General features: G+C 41.6%; 1 protein-coding gene across 1 annotated transcript in view; it reads left to right on the top strand.

The window, feature by feature from the left end:
- The window catches only part of LOC139651295 (lysine-specific demethylase 4B-like), a gene marked incomplete at its 3' end in the record, with an annotated part of 38,285 nt that overhangs the window by 995 nt on the left and 15,972 nt on the right, over positions 1–21,318 (top strand). Inside the window, exons 2-5 of the mRNA XM_071528161.1 lie at positions 6,137–6,574; positions 10,108–10,283; positions 11,661–11,775; positions 12,964–13,157. Coding sequence (XP_071384262.1) covers positions 6,167–6,574; positions 10,108–10,283; positions 11,661–11,775; positions 12,964–13,157 — 893 coding nt within the window. The remainder of the gene's footprint in view (positions 1–6,136; positions 6,575–10,107; positions 10,284–11,660; positions 11,776–12,963; positions 13,158–21,318) is intronic.

A 21,318-nucleotide genomic window follows, 5' to 3' on the forward strand; every position in this document is an offset into this window, starting at 1 on the left:
TATTGGTACACCCAGTGCTTTGAATCACTTGGTTTTGGCAGTATAAGTTGGTTGTCCTATGCAAATGACTTGTTTCATGGTTCAAAGCTTGTCCCTCTTTGCATTGCCCTGGAGTATGCATTTACAGTGCAATTTAGAAACTCACCTTTCCAGGTAGGCTACTGCTGTTTGACGTTGTGGATGACGGTTGTGTATAGCGGGCTGCATGCAGGGTAGGAAACTCTAGTTGTATATTTAAAGCTCAAAATTCACCAGCCACTGTGATTATTTTACCAGCCAGCTACGATTTTAGAGTAGAGGAACTCCAAATGATAGCTGGTTGAAGTGTTTAGTAGAGGCTTGTGACTGGTGTTAATGTCACATTTTGGTTGCATGACTGGCAAACAAGTGTGTGTAAACTGTAAAGCCCATACTTTGCAATTCCTGAAAATGTTGAATGGTCATTAATTTGTGTGAAGTTCTGCATCAGAGAAAAGGCACGACAGGAACAAGCTCCATGTTTGGTCATTTTTACACGTGTTGTCTTACTTCAGTACAAGACAAATCTAAGGTTACAGGGCAAATGGATTGTAGTAACTTTGTGTTCATCTGATGTGGCTGTATATCTACTGTTGCTAATTCAAGTCCAAACTGCCCAATCCGCTCATCCAGTGTCTGAAATTAACTTTTTGGCTCACCTTCCTAGAGCTGGTTTAAAAAAAAAAAAAAAAGTTCTTCCAAGAATCATTTTTACTGGCCAAATTACATTTTTCAAAGAAATATATCACCCTCCCTGTTTAAAACCTGCGCAGGGATCAATGGATTAAGTTTGTTATTCATCATGAAGTGCAACTAAAATTACAAGAGAGCATTTTTAAGTGTAGCAAACTGCACTAGGGCTGGAACTAACGATTATTTTCATTGTCGATTAATCTGTCGATTATTTTCTTGATTAATCGATTAGTTGTTTGGTCTATAAAATGGCAGAAAATGGTGAAAAATGTGGATCAGTGTTTCCCAAAGCCCAAGATGACGTCCTCAAATGTCTTGTTTTGTCCACAACCCAAAGATATTCAGTTTACTGTCATAGAGGAGTAAAGAAACCAGAAAATATTCACATTTAAGAGGCTGGAATCAGAGAATTTTGACTTATTTTTCTTAAAAAAATTACTCAAACCGATTAATTGATTATCAAACTAGTTGGAGATTAATTTAATAGTTGACAACTAATCGATTAATCGCTGCAGCTCTAAACTGCACAGCTTATGAAATAATAAAACATCCACGTAACATTCAAATTAGAGAAAAAACACTAGAAGCAGGGCAGAAATCAACCCTTTTTGTCTGTTTATAACAATAATAACAACAATAATAATAACTTTATTTGTATAGCACATTTAAATACAGTGGCTTGTACATCCCTAAACGTCAACAGCCTTTTTCATAATTTTGCTAGTTGACTGGCTTTCAAGAATAGAAGTGAATCTCCAAATAATGCTTACCAGCCAGAGCCAAAGTTTATTAGCATTTGGCTGTTGGCTTGTAGTAATTTCCCACCCTGCCTGCAACACCTCATTCTTGTGGGCGTTCCCAGCCTCCACATACAGTAGTACACCCAACATAATCCTCAGATAACCTCTAATCGGTGGTTATGACAAACCTCTTTCAAGTGTCTTGTCTTGCTTCAAGTGTTTTGTCCCAAGTGCGATTAAGGTTGCCAATGAAACTAGACAACTTAGGTTTGCAGATACAGGTTGGTTGCTCCTGAGACTTTGTTGCACTTTTGCTCAGTATTTGTATTTATTTATTTATTTGTCTATTTGATGCATGTATTGTTGTAGGCAAATTTACACATTGTGGACGATAAAGTTTAGTATTCGTATTCAAACAATGTTTTCATATAGCCTAATCATTGGCATTTTATTTAAACTAGCTACACAGAGTACCTGGGGATAACTCCATCAGGACAGCTCAGTAACTAATAGTAACTGTAAGCATACTAAGTTGGCTTTATGGGTTATCCATGGACCCTTAAAAAGTTTTGAAAAGTCTTAAAAAATTATCTAATTTGAAGGCCTTAAAATACTTGAAATGTCTTAAATACAGTAAATAATAGATGTCTTATTTTATTACCATGCAATGACAGGTTTATTTGTGCTGCTTGTCTACTCCTATATTAATGCAGAAAAGTGTTACAATATTACAATATGCAAAATATGTTTTTCTCAATTTGTTCTGCTTTGCTAAACACAGCTGGACTTCATGTCCCTCAACAGTTAATTTTCTGTTGTCTTGTTTCTTGTACGGCACATTTATACTTTCAGAACTTGAGTTCGATTTGTTCAATCAGAAATAGTAAATTGTTTCTCTTTTTTGGTTCTGTCTTATGCAATTCCAGGTAGCATTAAACTTGGCTTTATGAAAACTGCAGATGCCGTGCTTCAGAATGCTTTCCTGTGATTGTCTAAACTTTCTGGCACTTATTGTATTGTCCTATGTGGCAAACCCCATCCATCTGGTACATAGTCAGATAAAATAAAAACAACATAAAAATGGTTTTAATGTTGAATTTGGAATAGCATTGCTTATAGCTAATGGCTTGGGGGATGGAGTGAGGTGTAGGTGTCAGAAAGACCGCCGTGTAAAATTTGATGCCAGTGTGCGGATGCCAACAGCCTTGTGTCCTGTCAAAGTGCCCTTGAGCAAAACACTAAACCCTCATTTACTCATTTGAAGTCTGTCTGAATAATTCTGTTTTCACATCATATATAAGGAAAAACCAGCAGATCGTCTTGACGATAATGTCAGCTTCCTTTGCTTGTGATCAGCTGGATCACGCTTAAAATATCAGTCTAGTTATTTTCAACCTGGGCTTTATTTTCCTAGTTTTTGCCATCATGCTGACAGGTTCTGATCAAAATTTCATCAATTATTTCACTGTAGATCTACGTACCTCTCAGTTTGCCGTGAGCGCTGCTCTCTGTTACAGCTCAAAGGGACCAACCGAATCTCAAACAGTCGAGCCCAAAAGCACCGTAAAATAGGGCTGAACAATTAATCAAAATTTTATTGAAATCGCAATATGGCCTACTGCAATTTTCAAATCGCAGGAGGCGCAATATTTGTTAAAGGCGAAATGTGTGTCAAAATACCATTTTAAATTAAATATTGTGGTGCTGCAGATGAGATCTGCCTGCATCTGATTTTCCAGTTGTCCATGGACTGAAACTTGAGCCTATATTGCTGCATATGCTTGCGTGAGCTAATTGGCAAGTAGTAAGTTCAAGTATGCCACATTGACGTCATACAGGAACTGCCAACTGGGAAAACCATTCATGTTAACCTCCTAGTGGTAACTACAATTAGAATATGTGGGAATGTTTTTGCGGGCTCCGATATCTTCCGCTTGACGCCACAAATTGCAGAAGTGCTTCAACACAGGCTGTAGACATGGCAAGGAATCCCCTGATGTCGGTCCAAGGTAATAAAAATCTAAATGATCAGTTATATTCACACTAATACAATCAACTTACAAAAAGTGGGCGGTACCTGCTGCAGTTTGTTTATGGTTTATTTTTAAATTCATGGCTACAAATGATTTTGGATGTGGGCGCTTTCAAATTGTAGCAACAAAATGTCGTTCCGATGTGATGTGAACGTGGCTGAAGACTGGCAGGCAGCAGAGTAAACAAGTGTGTGTAAGATCCCCAAAAGTACGGACTATTATAACTGAAATGTGGTGTGGTAATTGTTCAATCACAGCTATTTAAAGACATGAATGTGAGTGAATGAATGTGAATTTGGGTGTGTTTAAATATCTGAGATGTAGGTAGCTCTATTGTGAAGTAGTTAATGAAATTTTGATCAGAATCAATGGGCATGATGGCAAAAAGTAGCCCAGGTTGAAAATGTTCAGAATTATCCTTTAACACTCACACAGTAGTTAGTGATACATAGTTAGATAGTTATTTCCTGCCATGGTATTTTAAGTTGTGATCACGAATTGTTCATTTTATTCATTTAATTCATTTCATTTCATTTCAAATTGCTATATTATTCCCTATACTTAGTTGACCACAGATATTTCTTTGTGGGTGATGCCAGATTTAGATAGGGAACTTGGAGTGTGTTGATGGACCTGTTTCTCCACATACTATTTACCACCTCAAAGCTGATGTGAACGGTAGCTCATGCAGTCTTTTATATGATGTGAACGCAGCATGAGCAGTGCACTCAAACTATTAGCCTAATGCTTTTTTGTAGAAAAAGCATTGCCTCAACTGCAACTGTTTTTTGTGTTGATAATTTGAAAAAATTGGTAATGCGACATGCGTTTGTTTCCATAACTACTAGCTGCAGACGGTCAAGCTGTCAAGCACTTATCTGAAACTAAGAACAACAACACAGTGTGCTCCACTGACTCGTTAAGGCTGATATATGGTAGGGCGCTCGACACCTTTGATAAGTGTCGCTCAACAGAAAATAAAGGGCCGCGCAACGTTTGTAATTTATGCTTCGGCGAAAGGTTTCAGTCGTCTCCATGGTAACCAGACGCTATCCTCCAGCCGGCTTGTTTAGTTACATTATATCATCCCGATCGGTGTATAGCTATCCTTCTGACAGCTTGTTTGTTTTATATCTATATTTGTGCTACTTTGTATCCTTCTGCATTTTGATAATGGAGGGATTTGATGAAATCAGTGAGTTAATTGAAGAGGAAGAGATTTTAAACTTACTTGTACTGAGAAGACAACGGGAGTGCAAGAAAAGGAGGTGGTCAGTGCGTCCATTGAATAATCTTCTCAACCACCGAGTGGTTATTGTTTAGCCTACTGTAACATTTTCGTCTGACCAATAAAGCTAGCAAGGATAGTAAACATAGCCTACCTGTCCCGTAGATTCTTTCCACGATGTCACAGGGTCGGCTGTGGCTCAGGAGATAGAGCGGGTCGTCCACTAATCAGAAGGTCGGTGGTACGATCCCCGGCTCCTCCAGTCCGCATGTTGAAGTGTCCTTGGGCGAGATACTGAACCCCAAATTGCTCCCAATGGTTGCGCCAGCACCCTGCGTGGTAGCTTGCCGCCATCGGTGTATGAATGTGTGTGTGAATGGGTGAATGTAGGCATGTTGTAAAGCGCTTTGGATAAAAGCGCTATATAAATGCAGTCCATTTACCATTTACCATTTAATGCCATCTGCGCATCTTTGTATTCTGTCATTGAAGAATCATACAGGTGGCGATACTGTCTAACTTGTTCTACCAGTCTTTCATCTATACCCTCCATATTTGCTACAAGCTTAGCTAAACTAATTAAACTAATTAAACAAGGACGAAAAAGTTACAGACCAAAATATCAATAAGGACGTTCAGTTCAGTGAAAACTACAATCTCCATGGCGACATTAGTGTGACGCAATGTGACTACCCAATCACATTGCGCGACAAAATGTGACGGTGTCCGCAACATAACAAAATTCTCTGGGTGTGCGACATGAAAGGAAAGTGTCGAGAAACTTTTTTCTGTTGAAAATACGTAATTTCTGTCGAGCGACACTTATCAAAGGTGTCGAGCGTCCTACCATAAATCAGCCGTTATGATCAGAGGAATAACTACTACCAGCTTTTCTACCGCTGCTTTGTCCGTGTTCATTCTGGTTGCTGCATGCCACGTGGCCTCATTTTCGTCATAATTGGTCGACTCACAAAAACGGCCGTGGTGAAAAAGTTGGACTGTCTAAACTTAAAGCTGCTGTAGGTAAGTTTGAGAGGAAAGAAATAAAATCTCTGGAAATTCAAACCAACTCAAGGAACGACCCACCCCCCACTGCTCCTAGTGATTGACAGGACAGAGTCACGCCTCCTGTGTCAGAATTCTCCTCATTGGTCGATCATCAGTTGCACACATTTGACCTCGAAATGAGAATAGCAGAGGAACGGGGCGACCGCTGTGTCTGACGTATTATCCTGCTCGCCTTTGGCCACCAAATGTAGTGATCTATTTTTATTACTTGTAAATAAATGTTGATCCATAAAAGTTATGTTCCGCAGCTTTAAGAAAGTGCTTCGCTCTGCCTAAAAAGTGGCCAGTGTTTGTAAAGAGGCGCTGGAAGTTTTAAAATTGCTGAATAGTGTGAATGTCTCTTCTCTCTCCTCCAGGTTTACCTGCGACCATAACAGGACTCCCTGATGGCTACGGACACGCCCATGGACACGGTGCCGGCTCCGGATCCCTCCCCAGCTTTACCCCCTGACCCCACGCCGGCTCAGCCTCCCGCTCTCAGCCCCGATGCAGCCCAAGATCCAACCCAGGATCTAACCTTTACCCCCCAGGAGCCGGCAGCTGCTGAAGCCCCCGACGCAGCGGTGACCCCGGGACCCGACTCTGCTCCGGACCACGCCCCGGCTCCGCCTGCGGACCCTGACTCCGCCCCTGAGCTACCCCCGCCCCCTCCCCTGCTGCCGCCCCCGGCCGGCACAAAGAACCCTAGCTGTAAGATCATGACCTTCCACCCCACGATGGAGGAGTTCCAAAACTTCGGCAAATACATCGCCTACATGGAGACTCAAGGAGCTCATCGCGCTGGCCTGGCAAAGGTAGGGACCACACACACACATTTGTTCTGATCTTTGTCAGGGTGTAGTTGTTTTTTGGTTGATATACAAACTAATGAGTGCCAATTAGTGTCATTTAGTGCCTCAGGATGCCTGTCTGAATACAATGCCACAGCTAGCGTAAGTTCAGGGTAGGAAACTAACTTGTTTGTCCAGCGCTTGCAGTTGCTGATATAATGCACTACCCACTTAAAACATTTTAGCGCCCGACTACCATTTTAAAATAGAACAGGGTTCCATTGATGGCTGGTTACCTGTCAACGTGGATGGTAGACTAACTTTGGCAGCAGGATGGCCTAGTGGATGGAGTGAACGACCCTTAGTTCTGTTCACACTGCAGCTGAAAGTGTCACAATTCAGATTTCATTTTTTCTCCCTCACATGTGACAGAGATCTGATGTTTTCTAATCAGTGTGAACAACAAAAAGGAGTCACATTTTTTCAATTACAATCTTGACTGCATGGATATGTGGTACAATACCGGATCATGAGGCATGCAACCTACATCGGACTTTGCCGGCATTTCCATGATAAGAAAATCTTAGGTCATTCACTTGAGACACAATCATTGTCATAACTTTGGCACCATGCCAGCTTGGGTGAGCCAGTGGAACACAACAGTGGAAAGAAATCCAAATAGACGACTTGACTTGGCATTTGGGGAGATGCCACAATTCAGTCAGTGTGTCAAGAGTGAGAAGCTGAGGTACAAAAAGGTCTTTTGTTATTGTCACTCTGTCATGCGTGTTTTGTTTTATCTTGCTGTCAGTTCATATTGATAATGGATCCTAGAATAAATATGAACAGTCATCCAAAAAATGTCAGTTATGAGAAGCAATTCAGAAATGGCCGTGAAGTGGTGTGAACGCAGCCAAAGTGTCCTTGAGCAAGACACTGAACCTCTACCTGCTTATCCATTAAAAGTCGCTGTGGATAAGAGCATCAGCAGGGAAATGCTCTAAATGCGGATGCTGGTTGGTAGGAGAGAACCACAGACTGGCCAACAACAAGAAGTAAGCTAGCTCTCTGCTCAGTCACAGGAAATGGCCTGGTGGTTACAGCTCTGTGGTCGTAAGGTCACATGTTCGACCCCCACAGCAGCCGATGTGTCCGTTCCTACCTGTCAAAGTGTCACCGTAGCTGTGAGCATATTGTTGAAGCGAATTGGTGATTCTGCATGTAGACTGCAGAAACCCTAGAGGGCAGTGTGGTGCTTTGTTAACACAGAAGTAATAACAGAAGAAGTAGCCTAGTAGTGTTTACATGCTCTGAAACTCATCTTCTGGGATATTTCTCACTGCAAATTCAGTCACTTCCGGTAGTGTTTATAAATTAAGTCATCCTGCACATCCTCCACTTTAACTCAGTCGGCAACTTGAATAACAATTGATTAAAGGGGAAAACTAGAAGGGCACTCGGAGAGCGCAGACCTCCGCCAAGGTTCGTGCTATTATTGCTTGTTTGTGAGTCGGATCCGGATCCGCTCCAAAATTTAATGGGTTCTTCCTTGGCCCATGCTACACCCTTCCACGAAGTTTCATGAAAATCAGGCCAGTAGTTTTTTCCGTAATCCTGCTAACAGACAAACAAACAGCCAAACAAACGAACAAACGGCACCGAAAACATAGCCTCCTTGGTGGAGGTAATAAAACATTAATGTTGACACAGACGAGAGCGGCAGTAGTCACAGTAGTAATTACAATTATAAGCCAGGTTGGTTGCATTGTTTTTTACTGCAATCTATTGTAATACTGGTTATGTGGCTGCTGGTTGTGATGTTCCGCCCTGCTGTTGGCTGTTTTAGTGGAATGTGGCTGCACTTCATTACATACTGAACCATCTATGCAGAAATTCTGGTCTTTTTCTTTTTTCACCTGGAGACGATGTTTGACTTGTAACGAACACCTTGAACGTACACTTGTTCTGCCCCGGGGATAACACAACTGACTTCCAGCCCCTCCTCTACATGTTAGTCACCCGTTTGTCAGCAGGGTGGGAAATCAACACCAGCCGCCAGGCAAATGCTTATAAATTTTGTCTGTGGCTGGCTGATAATGTGTTGCTTTTTGCTGGCTGTGAATCAATCTGGCTGTGTGTAGTTCTCAGTTCTTCCACCAGGGGGTCAAATGGCATCCAAGATGTCACACCCTGCCTTTAGACCCACACACACACACACACACACATACCAGGATAGGAAATTAACACTAACCACCAGCCCAATTCTGGTAAATTTCTGCTTTGACTGGCAAGTTTGACTGTTCTTGCAGGCAGGTAACTAAGGCTGGGTATTGGCAAGGACCTCACGATACGATACGTATCACGAGACATTGCGATACGATACATATTGCGATACGTTGCAATACTCTACATAATTTACTGAAAATTTAAAAATAGAGCTGAAAATACAACTTGCTGTGTACCACCTGGGTAGTCTAATATGTACATCACATTATATTGATAACTCAGCGGACAAATTGAGTCAAAACTATTTAATTCAAAGGGATTTGAGGGAGATTTAAGGACATTTTAAATCTGTTAAAAACATGAATAATTTTTTTTAATGTAATGATACGAGGGGCTGGAAAATCGATACAGTATCATGGAAAAAAATATTGCAATACTCAGCTGTATCGATTTTTTTGCACAGCCCTACAGGTAACCAACCATTTGGTCATGTTCTGTCCTAAAAATCTAATTTGTCTGGTAAAATATTGACAGTGTGTGATGATGGAGCCACTGTGTCCTATAGACAGATAAGTTTCTTGTTGTATTTGTAAATGAGTAGCTCATCTGGGCTCGTCCATAAAAGTGCTACGTGCCAGCCTTTGTCCTGTTGTGCACTATATTCCCTTATCAGATTTACCTTCTCTTTCACTTCTTTTATCATGCTGTCTTGCTCTTACTGTCAGCCTCCCTGGTTTTGTACTAGATCACTTCTCACTGCCTACCTTTAACCCCCACAACCTTTAAATACACAATCTGGAACTCCGTTGCCCCATCTACATTTTGAGTATATTCAGGGTTGTTCTTGAAGAGTTTCCATGTATATGGAAAATGAGCTTCTTGCAACTTTGATAGCCCCTCATAACTCAAAATCCAGGTGTTTTTATTTTATTCCATTACCTGCAAACATTACAAATTTTAGTAAACCTTTCCAGCTATAAGATACATGTCAACTTATTTATTTTTTTATATATTTTCCCCTATTGTGTTTTGGAAATTAACCTCAAATATTATTTTCTTTTTTTTATGATTTATATTTTATTGAATTTTAACATTTTAACATATACATACAAAGAGACAAATAACAATGCAGGATATAGCTTAAAAAAAAGGTGCGTGTGGACATTCAAAGGGGTTAAATTAAAATAACTTCTCTCTCGTTCACATCTGACATGGGTGATCAGTACAGAAACTCCTCAATTCTTATTTGCTTTCATTATTGTAAGTCTTTTTGGATATGAGTGTCAGCTGTATGCATGAAATATGTAAATGCTATGCTTTTTCTTGACCAGGTGATTCCCCCGGAGGGCTGGAAGCCGCGGCGGTCGTACGACACCATCGAGGACATGGTGATCCCGGCTCCCATCATGCAGGTGGTGACGGGCCAGTCGGGTCTGTTCACCCAGTACAACATCCAGAAGAAGTCCATGACCGTGAGCGAGTACCGCAAGCTGGCCAACAGCAAGAAGTACGTTCTGCTCTCAGTCCCTCTTTAATTTACTGCCGTCTTAACATTCATAACTGAATGTCTTTAATGTCAAATCTAATGTAGAACAGCAAGTCAAGTCAGAACAAATCAAGAGTCCAGTATCAATTTAATATCTTAAAGAAAACTAACTTTTCAATGCAATATGGTTTTAATAGGATAAGTTTGATTTCTATAATCAGTTTCAACTTCAATAAATTCAATCATTCCATACAAATTCAGAAAACAGAATTTAAATTCAGTCGTCTGCTAGAACAAATCTCATCACTTTCCATCCAAGTCATTTACACAAACACAAGATCTCAAGTCAAGACTTTAGAAACCTTTTCAAGTCATCAAAGTACAAGTCAAAGTCAAGTCCCAAAGTCACCAGAACCCAAGTCAAGTCTCAGGTCTTCTCTTCATGCATCAAGTCAAGTCTCAAGCAGTAAAATTGTGACTCTCGTCAGACTTGAGTCAAACTCACGTGACTCGAAAGTCCAAGGAGAGTCCCCATCTCTGATAAATTATAATAATTAAGGTGGGAAATCGCTGTTAGCTAACAGCCAAACATCTATTAAATAATGACTGTTGCTTGTGAGAAAGTCTACAAAGAACTTTTTATATATTTAACATTATTTAGAGGTTATTTGTACTCTAAAAATAGTGAGATCCAGATCCCCAGCCATAATGAAAAGTGGATTGAAAAATCGTTTATGCATAAATTATGACTTAATGTATAGAAATTATGAATACTGAGAGAAAAGAGGAGACTGGACATTGGTATATTTTTCTTCAGGTGCAATTCAGTCCAGTGATTTTTACTAATAAATACTGAATCAAGGCTAGGTGAAGGATCAGTCTATTGGTAGCAACAGAACCCAATCTGTCCTTTTTTATTTGTTATATTTCTCATTTCCACTGTAATTGCAGAAAAATAGAAGCTGTAACTGGGAAATAGTATCATGTTTTTCTGTCTCCGCCTAGTGGTCGCAGGTCGTCTTTGCAGTTTTCAAATCAGTCAGATTATCAAAGTGGTAATCTGTGAGAATCTTGTTTTCTTTAGTCTCCATCTTTGTTGCTAAGTGTTCATCGCTGTGGTGTTTCTGCACTGAGCTTCCCAGAGATCACCTGTCAATCAAACAGTGTGGGCGGAGCTTGGATTTTCTGTTGATGCAGTTTGAGTTTCTCTTTTCTCTGTCTGTTCAGCCATGGTGGCTGTCGCTGCTCATGCTAACTACCCAGTTCTTCTTCTTCTGTTTATTCCAAACAAAGCGGAAATGTAAAAGGCATCACTTCCTGTGCAGCAGAGGAGCTTGGACCAGGGTCGCTCTCCCTCCTCTTCCGCTGGTGGTTTACCTGGTTCTGTTCTGTTTTCAGGTACTGCACGCCTCGCCACAAGGACTTTGACGACCTGGAGAGGAAGTACTGGAAGAACCTGACGTTCGTGTCGCCCATCTACGGCGCCGACGTCAGCGGCTCCATCTACGACCCGGTAAGATCCACCTCGCATATCAAAAATGTCTCCAACTAATGTTCAGACTCGTGTCGAGTTCAAGACCCGTTCCTCTAAAACCATCCATCGCCCGGCTGGCCTTGGATCAAACCCAGGGTATCCACTGGTCTTTTAAGAAGTTTTCCAAATGTAAGGCCTTTTAAAAATTTATTAAAATGTCTCAAAAACAGTTATTCAAGGTTTTATTTTTTCACCATGCAATGACAGGTTTGTTCTTGTCCACTCATTCATAGAGAACAGGGGTAGTAATATAATAGCCTTTCTGTCTGCTTCACGAAACACAATTGGACTTGATATTTCTTAACAATTAACTTCCTGTTGTCCTTTTTCTTTTTTTCTTTTCTGGTGCCCATTTCTAATTTTAGAACTTTTATTAGCTCTGTTTAGTCAGAAATAGCCCGGCTTTGCCAGCTTTGTGTCCTTATTCCGCTTTTACGTTTCTGGTTTTTATGTTTTCAATTCCAAGCAGCATTAAAAAGGTCTATAAAAGCAAGGATTTTGCTTTCTGAAACCTGAAATCTCGCCAGGACCTTTTCTCCTCTGTTTTCTATATCGTCTCCCTCTCAGTCTTTCTATCCTCTCAGTAAATGACAAAAAGTGTACTATGGAGTCAAGTTAACAAAAATCATGGTGAACAGTGATTGAATATCTTTCTATGGTGAATGAAACTACTTCCTATGCACTAGACTAAAGTAACATTTGTTCTTGCCACCTGCTTTCCTAACTAGATCAGGGCTACACTCTGTTGAGTTTACTGATTTTACTTTGCTACAGCACCAATAATTTGACATTTGATGTCCAGCCCAATGAATAGACTATCACAGTGATCAGATCAATAATTCCAGAGCTGATTTTCTTGTGACCACAGCACCATCTGGTGGTAAAGAAGCTGAAGTGCACCACGTGCTATTTAAAACAACACTGAATAGTAGAGGAGTAAAATAATTGGTATTCAATGTATATGTAACTCTGCAACTGTCAAGAAAAGTGCGTTGTTGTTATAGCTGTGGGGAACCAACTTTCATCCACTAGTTACTTTGGGTTGTGTATTGAAAAATTAAAAGGTGACTTGTATTATTGTATCAGTTAAAATGCGTTGAAGAAAAGAGCCTCACAATATTATAATTATTATTATTAGTAGTAATATTGTGTATTTTCCCCCTCCAGGACATTGGGGAGTGGAACATCGGCCACCTCAACACGCTGCTGGACATGGTGGAGCAGGAGTGCGGCATCGTCATCGAGGGCGTCAACACTCCCTACCTGTACTTCGGCATGTGGAAGACCACCTTCGCCTGGCACACTGAGGACATGGACCTGTACAGCATCAACTACCTGCACTTCGGACAGTCCAAGTCCTGGTCAGTCACTGTTTCCTTATGAAGCTTTACTTGCAGCCCAAGTCCAGCCACTGGTTCATGTTGATTCCCCTGTTCCTGTGGAGAACGTTCTTCCTACATTGTTTTCCCAGCTGTTTCAGCCGTTCTGTACTATAGACTATTGCGCTGTTTACTTGAAAATTTGCATGTGATCCGTCCTTCTCATAATGAATCCCATTCATTCTCATTGGTCCAATCACCATCTGATGGCACCCTTGGTTGGTATGTAAACTTTTGCGAATTTCTATCCGTCCTTCATCCTTTTTTGGAGTCATATTTCGGCAGTTAGATATCGGGTCAACACATCATGGAGGGCAAAGACCTTAAATGATAAGGCCAGTGTTTTTTAATGCATTGCTTACCGTCAACAAATCCTATGAAAATAACAAAATCAGCAATGATTTTGTTTTGCCAACAAGTCTCGTCCATGTAGCCGGTGCCCAATGAAGCCATGTCCCAGCAGCCATAGAACTCCACTGTATTAAAAAAACGATTAAAAACCCGTCACAGAGCCATGCTGCTGCTCTGCAGCATATTTCATCATCGCGATGCACCGGCCAGCCGACTTTTAACCTCAAACAACTTAATAAACCGGCTGTAAATACTTTGCGATCTCAGGAAAGTAGTTCCGTAGCACCGAAAATAGTCCCCGGCGTAATGAAGAATTTGTGTCTTTGTGAGCTGTATTTCAAGGTTTTTAGCTTACAATTGGAGCCAGTGACTTCCGGCTTGACGGCTAAAAACGGTACGTGGGAAGTCAGAAGGTAACGGGAGTAGAGCAAACCCATTGTTGATTTTGTTATTTTTATAGGATTTGTTGACGGTAAGCAATGCATTAAAAAACACCAGCCTTATCCTTTAAACCATAACACACACACACACACACATGGTCAGACGTAGAGAGATGGTACAGTAGAGAGAGACAAGAAAGATTGGAGGGAAAGAGGTGGATGACATGCAGCGAAGTGAAATTTATTGAAATTGGCAAAATTATCTGCCAGTGCAGTAAGAGAATTTGACTAAAAATCCCCTGAAGTCAGCTTGATACGTTTTGATAGAAGAAGAGATCGCTTGCCAAGCTTCTCATTTTCTGCAGTTTGGAGTGTCGTGACTGTTGGGCCCTTGAAACCTGTTAAAGCCTCATTGTGTTAGTATGAAAACTAATACGAAACAGCAGTATGTTCGGTTCTCTGCTCAGATGATGTGGAAGTTGAGGTTGTGAAGTCGTCTGTGGTTTGAGCCGACTGCAGAGCGCTGTCTCCTTTTTAAAGACGTGATAACTGCTGCGTACTCCCCGGCCGTCTGTCCATTACACTGAGAGACGGAGACTCGCTGGCGTTCTTCACTTCCCTACATGCACACACACTCATTTCCTCTCAGTTTGATTCACATTCTTTTCTTGAACCTTCTTCCCCTTCTTCTCCATCTTCTCTCATTTTGTTTGGTCAGTAATGTTTACTTTGTGTCTTGTTTGTTTGTCTCTCTTTCTCTCTCTCTCTCTCAAATTTCTTTCAGCTCAAATCACTATCATCAAATGTTTCAAGACTTGTACTTGGCAACAAAAAATTGGTAACCTGATTTTCACCAATGTTTTGAAACTTAGGGTTGTATATCAGTATTTGTGAATGTCTAAAAAGTTGCACTGGAAACTTTTATGAATAAATTTTGATAGTGATTTGAGCTTGTGTTCTCTCTCTCTCCCTCTCTCGCTCTCTCGCTCTCTCTCTCTCCTTTTCTCTTTCTCTCTCTGCCTCTCCTTTTCTCTCTCTCACTGTCTGCCTCGCCCTTTCTCTTTCTCTCTCTCTCTCTGCCTCCCCCTTTCTCTTTCTCTCTCTCTGTCTCTCCTTTTCTCTTTCTCCCTATCTCCCTCTCTGCCTCTCCTTTTCTCTTTCTCTCTCTCTGCCTCTGCCTCCCCCTTTCTCTTTCTCTCTCTCTCGCTCTGTCTCTCCTTTTCTCTTTCTCTCTCTCTCTCACTCTGCCTCCCCCTTTCTCTTTCTCTCTCTCTCTCTCGCTCTGTCTCTCCTTTTCTCTTTCTCTCTCTCTCTCTGCCTCTCCTTTTCTCTTTCTCCCTCTCTCTCTGCCTCTGTCTCCCCCTTTCTGTTTCTCTCTCTCTCTCTCGCTCTCTGCCTCTCCTTTTCTCTCTCTCTCTCTCTCTCTCTCTCTCTCTCTCTCTCTCTCTCTCTCTCTCTCTCTCTCTCTCTCTCTCTCCCTCTCCTTTTCTCTTCCTCTCTCTCTCTCTCTCTTCTTTCCTCTTTCTTCTTCTGCCACTCTATTTTTCTCTACTCTTCTCCTTATTTTCTGTTGAGCAGAGCCTCTCAGCCTCTTTGGCTCTCTCACCTGTTTCCTCTCCTGCTGTTTGTCACAGTACGCCTCTCCTCCACCTTTCCCCTTCTCCTGTCAGCCTGCTGGAGTTGTGTGTGTGTGTGTGTGTGTGTGCACAGTTTCCCCCTCTCTGATGTGATCTCATTAAAATCATCTATTCGTCCCGTTTCCATGCCTCTCACTGAGAGACGGTGTGTATCATCAAACTGCTGCTGTGTGTGGAGATGACAATCACAACATTTGCCAAGTTTTGTGTTTTCAGTCTGGCACTCAAACAACCTGAGCATGGTAGTTGTAGCTCCATCTAGTGGACGCTTTTATCCAAAGCACCTTGTAGCAGTGTGACTGCATTCATCTTTCACCTGGATGGCTCCAATGGGAATCGAACCCCCGACCCTGGCAGTGTTAGTGCTGCGCTCTATGGCACAGTGGCCAGCGTAAAGTAGGCTTGAGTGATATCCATTTTTTTTATTTATTTTTCTTTCTTCAGGTATTTTTCCAAGGTTTTTTTTTTTTTTCAATATATTTATTGATTTCCAGAGGATCAAACAATTAAGGATGAACAAGTATGATAAAAATATGTACTCTCTTTTCCAACTTACCCTCAACACCGAACACATTCTCCACACACACACAAGAGAACCAAAAAAATAGTCAAATAATCAAAAATGAAATAAATTAAAATAAAAAAGAATAAATAATGAATAAATAATAGAAAACAGAGATAAAAGACCAAGACAGAAGGTTTATACAATTGGGTATAACAAGGGTAATCAGGCATAATTATGGGATAATGGCATATTAAACACTAAGACCTACATGGAAATGTACCTTGAGATCTCAGTCCATGCTAGTCCTTAGAGACCACTCTGAAGGGCCTGGGCCCCGTCCTCTCCAATATAGTCCAGAAAGGGGTCCCAAATATGAAAAAACTTAAATGGTTTGTCCTTAGTATTTTTTTTTCTAGGCTTTCTAGGCTAATTCCTCTTCTTTCAGAGTCTTTCACTGAGAAATAATCAAGTTCTTCTCTGTTGATCTTATTAAACAAACCAATACTGTGATCATGATACAAGGGACAATATAAAATAAAATGCATTTAATTTTCAGTTTTATGTCACTACATGAGCTGTGGTCACTGTCTTGCTCAAAGACACTTCAACAGGACACATGGCTGTTGCGGGGATCGACCCGATGACTTTTCTGTTACAGGACATACGGAATAAAGCGAGTCTGATTTCTCCAGCTGCATCTCCTCCACCTCACCTTCCTTCCTTCCTTCCTTCCTTCCTTCCTTCCTTCCTTCCTTCCTCCCTCCAACCTGATTCCTCCACTTAACTTGCCTTTGCCATCCCTCCCTGTCATTTGTTAAGACTAATTTACTCACAGATGGATGACATTTTTCTTTAAAGATGAATGTGTTTTCTCTCTCCCTTTTTCCTCTCTCTCTTCGCTCTGTTCTCTCTCTCTCTCACACTCTTACTCTCTCGCTCACTCGTGTTTGTTCTCTCGCTCCCTTTTTGTTTTTTCTTGCTCGTTCTTCTCTCTTGACGCTCACCACGCTGTGTGGTGGGGGGTAATTACAGGATGTTAAACAGTACAAACCCCCCCTCAAACACATTCTCTCTCTCTCTCTCTCTCTCTCTCTCACTGTGCAGCCGTTTGTGAAATTAACTCCATTCCCCCTGCAACTCTGCTCCCATCAAAGTCATACCACCCCCCTACCACCACTACACACACACACACACACAGTAGATCTGCTGTCAGATGCTTAAAAGATCTCAGCCTCGACGGACTGTCACTTTCTCCCTCACTCTATCACTCTTTCTCTTTATTTTCATCGGCCATACCTTCCCAACCCCACACACACACACACACACGCACACACACACCCCAGTAGATCTGCTGTCAGATACTTAAAAGATCAGCCTCGGAGCTTGGTGAGAGGAAGGTGGGGGGTCTGATGAAAGGAAATTGAAAGAATATTTTGAAGTGTAGCCCGGCTGTGACTCCCCGGGCAGGGAGGGAGGAGGGAGGAGTCTATTCTGGATCCATCAGTCCTCCAGCTCCTCTGTAGTCCGCCGGGTTCGACCCCGCCCTCATTTGATGAAGTGTGTTCCTTTTCCAGAGGAGAGGAGCGGTCACAGAGAGTTGAAGATCTGCATATCGCTGCTGTTGGCTCGTAGCTGCAGTTTGGGCGTTGTGTTGGGTGTTTTGGGCTTCGACAGTGTGTTTGTGGTAATCGGTTGTGTAAAAAGTCATTTTTTTTCATGGTTCAGGTGATGAGAATAATGTTCTTCATGATGTTTTGCATATAAATGTAGTTCAGTTAAAAATTCAGTTGGTTAAACGGGATGAATGTTAAGACTAAAGCCGCGGTCATACCAGCATGAAAAAAAATTGGCTCTAATTCATTTAAACAGAGGAGGCCGCGAAATGCATTCGCTTCCTATTGCGAATAAATCTGTGAGCTGTGCAATGGCGTGACTCACCGATGCAGGATTGATTCAAACTTTATTTTTTCAGACTCAGGGTCCAGATAAATAGCAGGACATAACATTCAATGAATTACATACAAGGGATCAATAAAAGATCATGGTTTAAAATATATATTAATGTCTTACAAAGAGACAACTGTACCAATGTCTCCACAGCTGGGATTGGTAGCATATAGTACTAAACCTTATGTTTGATAAAATGATGATTTCGTTTACAGAGTCATTAAGCCGGCAGATAAAGTTATACATGAGATTTCTTAAAACGGTTTGGAAAGTATTGACTCCTGCAGCCACAAACATTTCACTTGCACTACACCATCTAGGTCTTTTAAGTAATATTCTCATGGCATCATTATAAGCTACTTGAAGTCTCTGTAAGCTTGCTTTTTTGTAGTTTGACCACAAGTGTACAGTATAGAGTGGTGTACAATATGCTCTAAACAGAGACACTCCATCTGTACACATACTAAACTTGCGTGAGAGAATGTTTGCTTGTGCATACATCCTGCGGCATTGCCTATACAGTATATATCATCATCATCTGTCATTTGTTCTGTAATAAAATGTCCAAGATTGACTTCTCATACTCACCAAATTCACAATGGAGGAAGCGTTGATCGTTGGCGTTTCAGGTTATCCATGTTTGTATTATTGCAGGCTCAAAGAGTAGAAATGGCAGTCTTTCCGCATGTCGAGACACTACGAGCTCAGCGTAGGTTCTGGCCCCGCCTATTTTTCACCACAGTGCGCAAGTAAACTTTTCCTTGCCAATTCTGGTGTGGTCGCAGCATAAGTCCTCACAATACTGCACCCTGATTGGCTAACAACAGCAGCTTCTCTAATTCCAATGAGATAAACCTGCTGAGTGGAGGCTTTCCAGTTCAAATGCTGCAAACTGATTGGAAGGATTTACTAATTCTTCAGAGAGAGGAGCCAATCAGGACCAAGTCCAGTTGTTTACTGGAGTTAACAGGCTTTTCTTTTTGCTTTGTAACTCAAAGTAGCTGCTGCCCCGTCGACGCCACACACCTCTCTGACTCTGAGGTGGGAGCCAGGAGGGTTTTAAGATTCACAGCCAGGAGCATTGCTCTGGTCAGACTTCTCACACACACACACACACACACACACACACACACACACACACACACACACACACACACACACACACACACACACCACAAAGGCTGGTAATTTTTGGCTGTGTTTAGCAAGTTAGTCTCCTCCAGCAGCGCATTGGCAGGTAACCAGCCATCACTTTAGTCCTTTACTACGTGGCTGATTAGGGCTGGGCAATATATCGATATTATATCGATATCGATATCGTGATATGAGACTAGATATCGTCTTAGATTTTGGATATCATAATATCGTGATATGGCATAAGTGTCTTTTCCTGGTTTTAAAGGCTGCATTACAGTAAAGTGATGTAATTTTCTGAACTTACCAGACTGTTCTAGCTGTTCTATTATTTGCCTTTACCCACTTAGTCATTATATCCACATTACTGATGATTATTTATCAAAAATCTCATTGTGTAAATATTTTGTGAAAGCACCAATAGTCATCCCTACAATATTGTCGCAATATCGATATCGAGGTATTTGGTCAAAAATATTGTGATATTTGATTATGTCCGTATCGCCCAGCCTTACTTACAACTGAATATTGTGCCCACTTTGTGGGAAAATACAGAGATATATATTGTGTATCGCCATTGAGCCTAAAAATACAGAGATATGATTTTTGGTCCATATCGCCCAGCCCTATGGCTGATGAATTTTGGGTTTTGCCAGCGACTGCCGCTTGTGAACAAAAAGGACACACACACACACACACACACACACACACACACACACACACACACACACACACACACACACACACACACACACACACACACACACACACACACAGGAATAAAGAAGTTGCTGGTTTTGCATTTGCTAAAAGGGTCGGCGTAGCCACGAAAGAGCCATCAAATTACCATTGATCGGTGATGGCACTTTAGGCACGAAATCACATTTGCTGCCCCTGGTTGACTGTTAGCAGGCAGACAGCAGCCCCCCCCCAATGCTATCTGACAGACACACTCAGCAAGTACAGCTGGTCTGTGTTTCTGGGGCAGGAAAGTAAAGTTTGTAGTTAGTTGCGCAGTGAGGAAACAGAAGTGAAGTGATGGAACATTAAGACAAGGGGAAACAAGGCGACAATACATATGAATGATGTCATCTCCCTCTGGGCCACTCAGTAAAAAAATATGTCACCTTGTTCTGACCTGTGGTTGTATTGCCTCCCTGTGGCCAATCAGTGTCATTTTGAAAATGCCAGAATACAGTGGTGAGATGCTTTGGTTTATCAAAATCTGATCAGTTGTGTCTGAGATATTGCACGTAACAAATAGATGAACATTTAGCACCGATTGACAAAATGCACAATAATATTATATACAAGGGGAATACAGTGCCCAGATGCAGATAGTTGCTGATGTGTTGTAATTTCTGAGGGCTTTCAGCTGGAGTTGGTTTCACTGTTGACCATAATTAATTTGCACATGGTAACTTGTGTTGATATGTTTAATTTGGCCTTAACGAGGTTCACCAACTGTTTGCTGTCAAATCTGCCAGAAATGAATCTTGACTGGAAATCAGATTTACATGTTATTCATCTAATGTGTGTGCAGTTTCATTTGGAAAACTCCCCAGACCTGCCGACGGGTGTTAACATGAGCCTGACACTCACAGCGACACATGTAGTAGAAACTTGACGTAATTGGAATTGCCAATGGGTGAATGTGTGATAAGTTGGCCAACGTCATGCGGCTCGTGTTGTGCAACATGCCAATTAGCCCTAGCAGAGCCGCGTGGCGCACAAACTTGCTTCACATGCCAGCGCAGATCTCGCCGGAGGCCGTGCCACGCTAACTGTTTTACCTGGTTTTGATTGCATCAGTCCTGGTAATTTAAATATTTGCAGGCAGAGTGTGAAGGTAACACCAGCCAACAGCAAATGCTGATACATTTTTACTGTTACTGGTAGGGCCGGGTATCTCTGTTTAAAGTGCTTAATGATCGATAAGAGGAACCGTTATCGATTGCGGTGGATTGGAACCAGTTCTCAATATCCAACCCTAGTTACTGGTAAGGTTGTCTGCTCTACCAGCCACTTCAGCAGGTAACCATCCATCATTCTGTAACTGGGAACTGGGGCGTCCTGGTGGCTCAGTTGGCTAAGGCAGTGATTCTCAACCTTTTTCATATCAAGGACCCCTAATTTAGTCCACATTAGGGCCACAGACCCCCATTTGATGTGATTTTGTCTCTCGGACC

Source organism: Centroberyx affinis, unplaced genomic scaffold, assembly GCF_046629955.1.
Source record: "Centroberyx affinis isolate AG114_WGS23_722 - 3 ecotype Tasmania unplaced genomic scaffold, CSIRO-AGI_Caff_v1 ptg001628l_1, whole genome shotgun sequence".
In the NCBI taxonomy this organism is placed as follows: domain Eukaryota; kingdom Metazoa; phylum Chordata; class Actinopteri; order Beryciformes; family Berycidae; genus Centroberyx; species Centroberyx affinis.